General features: G+C 30.1%; 1 protein-coding gene across 4 annotated transcripts in view; it reads left to right on the top strand.

The window, feature by feature from the left end:
- Positions 1–12,500, top strand: part of LOC145268835 (uncharacterized) — a 1,065,816-nt gene that overhangs the window by 944,361 nt on the left and 108,955 nt on the right. For all 4 annotated transcript variants that reach the window (XM_080124499.1, XM_080124501.1, XM_080124498.1 and 1 more), the window contains 2 exons: positions 5,963–6,140; positions 8,957–9,076. In XM_080124499.1, the coding sequence (XP_079980625.1) occupies positions 5,963–6,140; positions 8,957–9,076 (298 nt within the window). The remainder of the gene's footprint in view (positions 1–5,962; positions 6,141–8,956; positions 9,077–12,500) is intronic.

The following is a 12,500-nucleotide window of genomic DNA, read 5'->3' as shown; positions in this document are numbered from 1 at the left end:
TTTACCACCTCCGTAGATTTTAATCGATTTTGGCAGTGAACTCTCAGCAGAAAGAATATAGGAATCTATGATAATCGAGGAAGTGGAGAGGTAATAAGCCTATAATACACATCAGATATTGTGCTGCAGTTTATGCATATTACATTTGCATGAAATGTCTTGATTTTTAATCCTATTAAGGTCAAAATCAGAGGGGGAAAAATGAGTTCATTTTATATATATATATATATATATATATATATATATATATATATATATAGGAATATATATTATAGAGAGATGACAGTATAGTTACATTCCAAGATCCAAATATTTATTTTTCAAGCATAACAGCTCCACCAGCATATTAAAATTTTGGTACATTTTTTTACAGATCCGTTTCGTTATGCAGAAACAAACGATTGTTATTATGTTAATACCGTCTCTTTTCGTGCATATCCTCGTCAGAAAATTTAGAAATTCTTTGCTTTCGATCTACAGACTTGAAATTTGGTATATAGCATATTCAGACACATGGAAAACTTTTTAATCCGTTTTAATTCAGAAAAACGGGCAGCTATTGAAAAATTGGGATGGGGGGGAGGTCATCAAACTTTTATCTGTTTGTCAACTGTTTCACGAACGCACAAACGTGAATGGTTCACAGCACGTATTACTTATGTTAAAAATAAGTAGGCTTGAAAACACTTTTTAAAGATCGTGTCAAGTCGGCTTATGGTTATCGTACTTGAACTTACTGTCTTTAGGTTTTGGTATCGATCTCAGCTCGAGTATTTTCTTTTTACTTACAAGAAATGAACTTTTTAGGAAAACAACAACATAATACTCGCGTGCACATGTCTCAGTTTCTGTACGAATCGAAATATATTTATGCATATTTTATGACCACACAGCGCCGGGCAGCCTTCTAGTTTGTGCGTGTATATATATATATATATATATATATATATATATATATATATATATATATATATATATATATATATATATTAAAAACATCGGAGATATGAAAACATTAAAGACACGTCACCGTATATTTATTTATTTATTTATTTATTTATTTTGTATTAAGCAGACCTTCCTATTGTTGGCATTCGTTTCCCCGATATCTTACTGGTTAGAATTCTTTCTAGAAAGACATCAGGTACTCATGCAAGAGACCACTTGAAGTTTGCCAACGTCCCTAAATGAATGCGTTTCTATGGAAAGAACTGAGTTAACATTGTCAGTTTTAATCACTAAGCCACCGCCACGAGCAGGGGCCAAATACGAGATAACTCGTAAACATACAATTCAATAAGTGTCATTCTGAGATGCCAGTTCAAGTTAAAGACAGTTATCGTATGTGCCAAGAATTTCGTTACTACAAGGTCTACGAAAATAAAGCAAAACAGTCAGTAAATAAAAGATTACATTTATGACACGGAAATTAATGAAAATCGGAATTTGCCCTGCATTGTATGTCAAAATGTCTTAAAGAATGTAAAAATGTCAAAGGAGGACATTTTGATCATCTGAGAGATAAAACTATGCTTAATACCTGAACATTGATGTGCTTACAGGTATAACGAATTTCCTGCTGTTCTAGTGCCACATTTTTAAATAAATAATCTATGTATCTATGTGATAACTATCAACCTACTTTTGGGACACCCTGTATGTGTATGTGTGTAATATATATATATATATATATATATATATATATATATATATATATATATATATATATATATATATATATATATATGACACCTACACACTCTAAAAGAAATGTTTCGTATGTAAATAAAAGATTTTTCTGAACTTGATAATATTTTAGGAATTCATGCAATTACATTTCAGAGAAAAATTATCATTCATATTAATTATCACCCATATAAATTATCATCCATATAAATTATCACCCATATAAATTATCATCCATATAAATTATCATCCATATAAATTATCATCCATATAAATTATCATCCATATAAATTATCACCCATATAAATTATCATCCATATAAATTATCATCCATATAAATTATCACCCATATAAATTATCATCCATATAAATTATCATCCATATAAATTATCATCCATATAAATTATCATCCATATAAATTATCATCCATATAAATTATCATTCATATAAATTATCACCCATATAAATTATCATCCATATAAATTATCACCCATATAAATTATCATCCATATAAATTATCATCCATATAAATTATCATCCATATAAATTATCATTCATATAAATTATCATCCATATAAATTATCACCCATATAAATTATCATCCATATAAATTATCACCCATATAAATTATCATCCATATAAATTATCATCCATATAAATTATCATCCATATAAATTATCATCCATATAAATTATCATCCATATAAATTATCATTCATAAAAATTATCATTCATATAAATTATCATCCATATAAATTATCATCCATATAAATTATCATCCATATAAATTATCATTCATATAAATTATCATCCATATAAATTATCATTCATATAAATTATCACCCATATAAATTATCATCCATATAAATTATCACCCATATAAATTATCACCCATATAAATTATCATTCATATAAATTATCACCCATATAAATTATCACCCATATAAATTATCATCCATATAAATTATCATCCATATAAATTATCATCCATATAAATTATCACCCATATAAATTATCATTCATATAAATTATCACCCATATAAATTATCATCCATATAAATTATCATTCATATAAATTATCATCCATATAAATTATCACCCATATAAATTATCACCCATATAAATTATCATTCATATAAATTATCATCCATATAAATTATCACCCATATAAATTATCATCCATATAAATTATCATCCATATAAATTATCACCCATATAAATTATCACCCATATAAATTATCATTCATATAAATTATCACCCATATAAATTATCACCCATATAAATTATCATCCATATAAATTATCATCCATATAAATTATCATCCATATAAATTATCATCCATATAAATTATCACCCATATAAATTATCATTCATATAAATTATCACCCATATAAATTATCATCCATATAAATTATCATTCATATAAATTATCATCCATATAAATTATCACCCATATAAATTATCACCCATATAAATTATCATTCATATAAATTATCATCCATATAAATTATCATCCATATAAATTATCACCCATATAAATTATCATCCATATAAATTATCATCCATATAAATTATCACCCATATAAATTATCATCCATATAAATTATCATCCATATAAATTATCACCCATATAAATTATCACCCATATAAATTATCATTCATATAAATTATCACCCATATAAATTATCACCCATATAAATTATCATCCATATAAATTATCATCCATATAAATTATCATCCATATAAATTATCATCCATATAAATTATCACCCATATAAATTATCATTCATATAAATTATCACCCATATAAATTATCATCCATATAAATTATCATTCATATAAATTATCATCCATATAAATTATCACCCATATAAATTATCACCCATATAAATTATCATTCATATAAATTATCATCCATATAAATTATCATCCATATAAATTATCACCCATATAAATTATCATCCATATAAATTATCATCCATATAAATTATCACCCATATAAATTATCACCCATATAAATTATCATCCATATAAATTATCATCCATATAAATTATCACCCATATAAATTATCACCCATATAAATTATCACCCATATAAATTATCATCCATATAAATTATCATCCATATAAATTATCATTCATATAAATTATCATCCATATAAATTATCATCCATATAAATTATCATCCATATAAATTATCATCCATATAAATTATCATCCATATAAATTATCATCCATATAAATTATCATCCATATAAATTATCACCCATATAAATTATCATCCATATAAATTATCATCCATATAAATTATCATCCATATAAATTATCACCCATATAAATTATCATCCATATAAATTATCATCCATATAAATTATCATCCATATAAATTATCATTCATATAAATTATCACCCATATAAATTATCACCCATATAAATTATCATCCATATAAATTATCATCCATATAAATTATCATCCATATAAATTATCACCCATATAAATTATCATCCATATAAATTATCATCCATATAAATTATCACCCATATAAATTATCACCCATATAAATTATCATCCATATAAATTATCATCCATATAAATTATCACCCATATAAATTATCATCCATATAAATTATCACCCATATAAATTATCACCCATATAAATTATCATCCATATAAATTATCATCCATATAAATTATCATCCATATAAATTACGAACCCAAATACTAGAGTACGAGAATACTCGTAGTTGGCAGTGAATGTTGTTAAATTCTACCAGGTTTACCTTTCACGTTAGCAAATCAGAGGGTAACCATTCTAGGGTTAACGGGTAGAGTCACTAGTATATAATTTAGTTAGTAGGCAAGGCTAAGTAAATACCAGGATACGAAAATATCTGTAGTTGGCACCATGGGCATCATTCCTTTACTTATTTCGAATGGATCAGGGAGGAACCACGTGAAGGTTGCCAACATCCCTAAGTTTAAGTGTTGCTGTGGAGCGAATTGGGTTCAAAGTCGGCAGATCCAGGTTGTTAGCCCGCGTCATTAGATTTGCAATTACTTTGTCTTGATTCTTGAGTTGTTTTTCTATTATTCGAACTAATTAGAAGTTTGTACTTGAAATTTAATTAATCGTGCGTTCCACTCGCAAACAAACTGTTCAAGTGTTGATTTGGATAACAAAAAGGTGTATTTTTTTTTACATGGAAAATAATGGGAATATAAAACGTACAAAATATATTGAATGGCAAACATGTTTTTCTTTCATTGTAATTTTTTTTTTTTTTTTAAATTACATTTTCACCCCAAACAAGGCACGTTACCACTATGATGTAGGGGGCTACTGTCAGGGACCTAAGTTGCAGGGGATCTATGTAGGGAGTTTAGCAGCAAGATGTTTGTTCACATTAGACTTGAACTTCTGCATGTCAGTACAGTTGGGGAAGCAGGAAACCGGGAGGGAATTCCAAAGTCCTGCAGTTCTGGGGAAGAAGCTATTAGAGTAAAAGGCTTTCTTACATCTAGGGATTTCAACTGTATAGGGGTGGGACTTTGCTGCTTGTCGGGTTTGTCAGGGGTATTTTCGTCAAGGGGGGTACAAGGACTTGTAGTTCGTCAGAGCATCCAAGTTGTAGAAATTCAACGTCTTGACTAACATATTATCATTTTCTGTATATAAAGTGTGTTTTTATAAACGGTATATCTTAAATTAAAATAAATCACAGAAAAATAGTGTTATTTTTCAGATATGTGGTTTATCCAAAGATTTAAATTACAATCGCGGGTATATGGCCGCACTCGCTTCAGTGTATATGGCGTAATTGTTTTGTTTTTGTTTTTGTTTTTTTGTTTTGTTTTTTTTTTTCTTGTTTTTTTTTTACAAACTCTATGTGTTAAAGTAGATTTTTATTTGGGGGGGAAAAAAGACGTCGGATGTTGTCCTTCAAATAGTCTATTATTCCTGGCTTATCAGTAGGGCTAGGACAACAGCATATTCTTTTCATTGTTTTGACTCTCGAGTGTGTATCCGTTGATATTTTATATGCTTTTATATAGAGCGACGTGGTTTTCGGTTGATTAGCTGTGTCGGATATATACTCGAGAGTCAAAACAATGAAAGGAATATGCTGTTGTCATAACCCTACTTATCAGTATAGCCATAATTTACATATCCACAAAGAGAATACTCTCATAGTTTTAAATCGCATGAACGAGATGACTACTGCTGCTGATGATGATGATGATGATTTTTTGGGGGCTTGTTTTTTTTTTTTTCAGGATCGACTAATATGTTACTGGAGCCACCGTCAAATATAAACGGTGTCGGCATCTCTTTGGTCAACCTCACTAAAACGTACAACGAGCACAGCGTTGTGAACGACCTCAGTCTCGACTTCTACAAAGGGGAAATAACCACGCTGCTTGGACAAAATGGAGCCGGAAAAACGACAACATTGTAAGATTTTGTTTTCTTTTTTTATCATTCTCTTTAAAATATAACTCAATCCCACAACTAAGTTATATTTTCGCATGTATTTTGTTTTGTCTCCTATTATCTACCATTATATAAAGGAAACTTTGCATGTGAGTCTGTTCCTTTGATTTTCTTTAGGGGGGGGGGGGGCGACAAATTTATCGTTCCAAACAAAAATGAACTGAAAAAAGTGCCCATAAAATGAAAAAAATATGACCTCTTCCCAAAGGCCGATCATCTGACCTCTCGGCCCCCAACCTGGCTTTTATTTTTTTTTTTTGTTAGTATTGTTTTGTTGATTTTTTTTTTTACTGGAAATAGTGACCTCTTGTCAAGGCCAAAAGTCATTCAAGGTTAACAAGATTGAATGATTATCAGAGCCAAGTTCGAACACTTGTGGAGACGGTTCATGACAGGAATCTAGTGACATTGTAATCTGCTTGGAACCAGTCCTGCATTAATGTGTCCCACAGTCGAGATATCCTTATGAAGAAGCTTTGATTGTGGAAATCCTGCCTAATTCACAGGCATTACCTCCTCCTTGCAAAATATTTTTTTCTAAAAGGTGCGTTTGAAGGCTTGTCAATGCATGAATTGTTCAGTTGTTGGAAACAAATAAATAAGCAAATAAATAAATAAACAAAACAGTAAAAAAACAAAAAAATAAATACACAAATAAATAAGCAGATAAGTAAATAAACAAATGAGTAAACAAACAAATAAGTAAATAAGTAAATAAACAAACAAATAAATAAGCAAATAAGTAAATAAACAAATAAATAAACAAGTAAATAAACAAATAAGTAAACAAATGAATAAACAAATAAGTAAATAAACAAATAAATAAATAAGTAAATAAATAAGTAAATAAATAAAAAATAAATAAGTAAACAAATAAATAAGTAAATAAATAAACAAATAAATAAATAAGTAAACAAACAAATAAAAAAGAAGTAAATCAACAATAAATAAGTAAACAAATAAGCAAATAAGTAAATGAACAAATAAATAAATAAACAATTAAATAAACAAATAAATAAATAACCAAAAAATAAACAAATAAGTAAACAAGTAAATAAACAAATAAGTAAATAAACAAGTAAACAAACAAATAAGTAAATAAATAAATAAATAAATAAATAAATAAACAATAAATAAACTAATAAGTAAATATAAAATAAGTAAATAAACAAATAAGTAAATAAACAAGTAAACAAACAAATAAGCAAATAAATAAATAAGTAAATAAATAAATAAATAAGCAATAAATAAACTAATAAGTAAATATAAAATAAGTAAATAAACAAATAAGTAAATAAACAAGTAAACAAACAAATAAGCAAATAAATAAATAAATAAATAAATAAATAAACTAATAAGTAAATATAAAATAAGTAAATAAACAAATAAGTAAATAAACAAGTAAACAAACAAATAAGCAAATAAATAAATAAATAAATAAATAAATAAACAATAAATAAACTAATAAGTAAATATAAAATAAGTAAATAAACAAGTAAACAAACAAATAAGTAAATAAATAAATAAATAAATAAATAAATAAACAGTAAATAAACTAATAAGTAAATATAAAATAAGTAAATAAACAAATAAGTAAATAAACAAGTAAACAAACAAATAAGCAAATAAATAAATAAATAAATAAATAAACAATAAATAAACTAATAAGTAAATATAAAATAAGTAAATAAACAAATAAGTAAATAAACAAATAAGTAAATAAACAAGTAAACAAACAAATAAGCAAATAAATAAATAAATAAATAAATAAACAATAAATAAACTAATAAGTAAATATAAAATAAGTAAATAAACAAATAAACAAATAAATAAATAAATAAACTAATAAGTAAATATAAAATAAGTAAATAAACAAATAAGTAAATAAACAAGCAAATAAATAAACAAATAAATAAACAAATAAATAAACAAATAAATAAACAAATAAATAAATAAATAAACAAGCAAATAAACAATTAGGTAAACAAATAAATAAATCAAAGTATTCAACAGATATTTATTTACCTGACTGTAAATGGTATATTTCTCTTTTTATACCATGAATTATTTATCACTAGCAGGGAGATCCAACGTTTCCCGGGATTGAATGATCAACGAATATCTCACACTCCTATATTTTTATTGTCATCGAAATCTGTGGAGCTTCACATGCCTCCATGCAGTAACTTTGTCCAAAATATATTTTATTCTACATTGCACTCTAGAGAACTTTTACTTAAAAAAATTATTTTCTATAAACTTCTTTCCAGTTAACAAAGAAAAAATTAAGAAATTTACGTGCGGAGTGTGAACCTACAGACCACATCATGCAAAAAAAAAAAAAAAAAAAAACATGCTATCAACTTACCCACAGTAGAATTTTCATGGCCCGTTGTTCTCTCATTGTTGCTAAGTGACGACATGGAAAAAATGACTTTACCGATGATAGATAAGTTGAAATAACGACTTTGATCATCGGTAATTATCGGGGGTATTCTGAAACAAAAACTTAACTAAGATCACTTCCAAACTTATATATTAAAGTTCTGTAAAATTTAAAGAAAATCTGTTCAGCCGTTTCGAAGTCTATAAAGAACGAACTCACACACACAAACACACATGGTCAAAGTTGCATTTATATAATTGTAGAGATTATCTATTTTTTATCTGTTTCCGATGACTGACTAATTCCTGCATTGACAAGCCTTCAAACACAACTTTTTATCCGATAAACAATGCTTCAAGCGAACTACAATTATATTTCTTTTCTTTTTCAGTCAAATGATGGCCGGAATACTGGAAGCGACGAGCGGAAAAGTGAACTTCTGCGATACGAAGCAGACCAAAGGTACCAGCTGGCTTGGAATCTGCCCACAGCAGAACTCGCTCTTTGAATAGTAAGGCAGCATTTTGTACTCCTGCAGCAATAATGAAAGCGTTTGCTTAATGAATAAGATATCCGCACCCCCATGGTGCTAGCAGATTAGGCTGTCTAAAGATATCGGCTTCCTGACTTAAATGCACAAAAGTGTTTGTTTCCCCCCCCTTTGCAAAATTCATTCATATTCTGCAAACTAAAAATGAAATAAGAATTTTTCTCTACAAAACAACCAAACCAAACATCTTGAATAATTTTTTTTTTTTTTTTTTTTTTTTTTACAAGGGAGTCACACGAGGATAAGAATTAATGAATGAAAGATGGTATTGTAGTAATTATTAATGGTTTGAATTGGGTAGAATTTGATTATTTATGAGGACGGCTCAACAAGAATGTGTTTACAGTGGATTTGAAAGCAACCATGTTGTATTCAACTGGGAAGCAGATCATCACCATGGGCGGTTCTGGGAAAGAATCTTTGTTCATGGAATCTGTATTTAAATTTACTCACAGATAGAGGGGGGAGGGAAATCGTACATATGGGTTGTAGCTAGTCGACTGTTTATTTGTGAAAGTTTGGAGTTCAGTCGAGCACATGCCATGATTTTTGAAGATATAAAGAACTTGAAATATAAAAAGTTTCTTTTCTCAAAATTACTAGATTCGGCATTGAAAACCCTGAAAAGGGTTGATATGCCGTAAAGCAAAACTACCAAACCAAATAACAGAAATAAATATTTGAAGATATAAACAATTTGAAGCATAAAAACTAAATTTGGGAGCACAAAACGTCGCTCATTTTAATGGTGTCATTCCCATCTTCATAGGTCTTCAACTTTTTGGACAACTGACTTCAACATGGATGTCTTCAAGTCCAATGTAAACAAATTCCTGATGAACCGCCCCCTTAAGTAATGACACTTTATCAAATCTCTAATACTAATGAATACTGTAACACTATCCCATTGATTACTGTACACAAAATAACCCTTATCCCCAAGTGGCTTCTCGGCCTTGATAAGTGGTGACCTCCATGTAAAAAAAAAAAAAAAAAAAAAAAAAAAACAGGAGGCTTTAGTTTTGGAACGACCCTCATGTCTATGGCAGTATTCTGAAGAGCACTGATGATCAAAACGATACGTGATGTTTATCTCACCCCCACCGTAAGGAAGATGCGACACAAGTCGAGAAAGTTGAATTTGAAAAGCCAGTACCCTAAAGGAAGAACTCAAGCCTACAAAAATGTCTCAGCAGCCCTGTTGGCATTCACCAAAAGAGGTGCCTTGGGTGGTCAGCAATCAACTAATCCCTTCTCAAAGCGCAGAAAGGGGTAAAGTCTGGAAGGATGGACCACCTAGAACTACACAGTGCTCAATTTACAACACTGGTTCGATGCACATGGCCTCTGCAAAAAAACTATAAATAACAGACGCGTTCAGACATTTGTGACCAAAATTTATTTTTTATGTAGAGTGCATGTTAAATGTAGACAATAGGACTGAATTTACTAGTAAAGACTTTGAACTTCTATTAATTAACCACCGTATTAAACACGAGAAATCTGCGCCGTATTCCCCCTTCCAAAATGGCACCGCTGAAAGGGCATGGCGAATCCTCTTCGAGATGACAAGATGCCTACTTATCGAATCGAAATTAACGCATAGTTTATGGACGTACGCTTTAATGGCAGCAGCATATATCAGAAATAGATCGTTCAATAAGAGGCTAGGAAAAACGCCGTATGAAGCGTTTTGCGGTGTAAAACCCAAAATGAACCTAATGCATATATTTGGTTCAGATTGTTTTGCATTTATAGAAAACACCAGTAAACTAAATACTAAAAGCGAAAAAGGTATTTTCGTAGGTTACGATAAATACAGTCCAATTACTTCGGTCGGAACAAAAGAAAAGGATAAAATAAATCAGATGGTATTAATTTTTGGAGTCTTTGAGATGAGGATTGTGTTGTGGTATTAGTATTTCAATAACAGGAAAACAAATGAACACATATCTAAAGAAATGGCAAAAAAAAAAACTAGAGGATGACCTCCAATCTGTAGTGGAATGGGAACATAAATGGATGGTCACATTCAATGCTGCCAAGACTAAACTGGTTTCATTCAATAATTACAAGAAACGTTCTCTGCCACCAATAGCAATGGCCAGTGACTCCCTGTCTGAGAGTACATCTTTCAAACTGCTTGGCCTAACATTCACAGGAAACATGAGTTGGAACAATTATATTGAAAACATTGCCAGGGCCGCTGCGAAAACTACCGTGCTAGAAAACTACTGACACCTGAAAGTATCCTGTACCTCTATAAGGCCACCATTCGCCCATGTATGGAGTATTGTTTTCACATTTGGGCTGGTGCATCTGCTACTAGTCTCTCGCTCCTAGACAAGGTTCAAAAGAGAGTCGCCAATCTGATAGGCCCTGAACTGGCATCTAAGCTTCAGCCTCTGTCTCATCGACGAAACGTTGCATCCCTCTGCCTGTTCTACGTATTTTAATGGTGAATGCTCTGACGAACTGCAGACACTTGTTCCCCCACGACGTAGACACCCTCGACAAACCCGACAGGCAGCTAAATCCCACCCCCACACAGTAGAGATTCCTAGATGTAAAAGATCTTTCTACTCCAGTAGTTTCTTCCCCAGAACCGCTAGACTCTGGAATTCCATTCCAGGTTCCTGCTTCCCTAACTGTACTGACATGTAGAAGTTCAAGTGCAACATTAACTGACATCTTGCTGCCCAAATCCCAACATAGTGCCCCAGTAGTTGCTGCCCCTGATAGTAGCCCCCTACACCAAAGTGGCAATGTGCCTTGTTTGGGGTGAAAATGTAATAAAAAAAAAAAAATTTTTTAAGTGATGTGGAAAAACGCATTAACAGTTAAGTAAATATGTATTAACCAAAAAAAAATGGAAAAGGTAAACTGAGCAATATCTTTGCTCAACTTCTGGACTAGTAAATGACGACCATATTCTCTGCATGTTCGTCTCTGACTGACTTGGTAAACCGGTTCTAGTTACCCGGAAGTGACGTCATGGAATAGTTCATTATACCAGGCAGTAGGGGTGCATCCCCAACATTGATAATTCAGATTATTTGCATTACTCGGACTACTGTTTTCATCTTGGGTATTATTGTCCGCAAGGACCCATGGTACGACAGATAAGGTAGTAATTAAAATCCAGTCATAAGTAACACTTTTCTGGAGATTGAAAATTCAGTTTTCACTGCAGCCGACACTTGGAATACAAATGGCGAATTAAGACCTACCTTGTCATGGCTGACAGAACAAGAGCATTCAACCTTGCAAATTAAATATAAGCTTCTGGTTGAAATTCCACACAGACTCCCGAGTTTGACAAGATACACCTATTCGCATTTTAAGTGTTATTTTCATGTTTCGGTCGACGTAACCTCCGACCTTC

The sequence above is a fragment of the Euprymna scolopes genome, chromosome 44, assembly GCF_053919585.1.
Source record: "Euprymna scolopes isolate OS-2025 chromosome 44, ASM5391958v1, whole genome shotgun sequence".
In the NCBI taxonomy this organism is placed as follows: Eukaryota; Metazoa; Mollusca; class Cephalopoda; order Sepiida; family Sepiolidae; genus Euprymna; species Euprymna scolopes.
The sequence above is the reverse complement of the archived record's forward strand: the minus strand, read 5'-3'. Positions and strand labels throughout refer to the sequence as shown.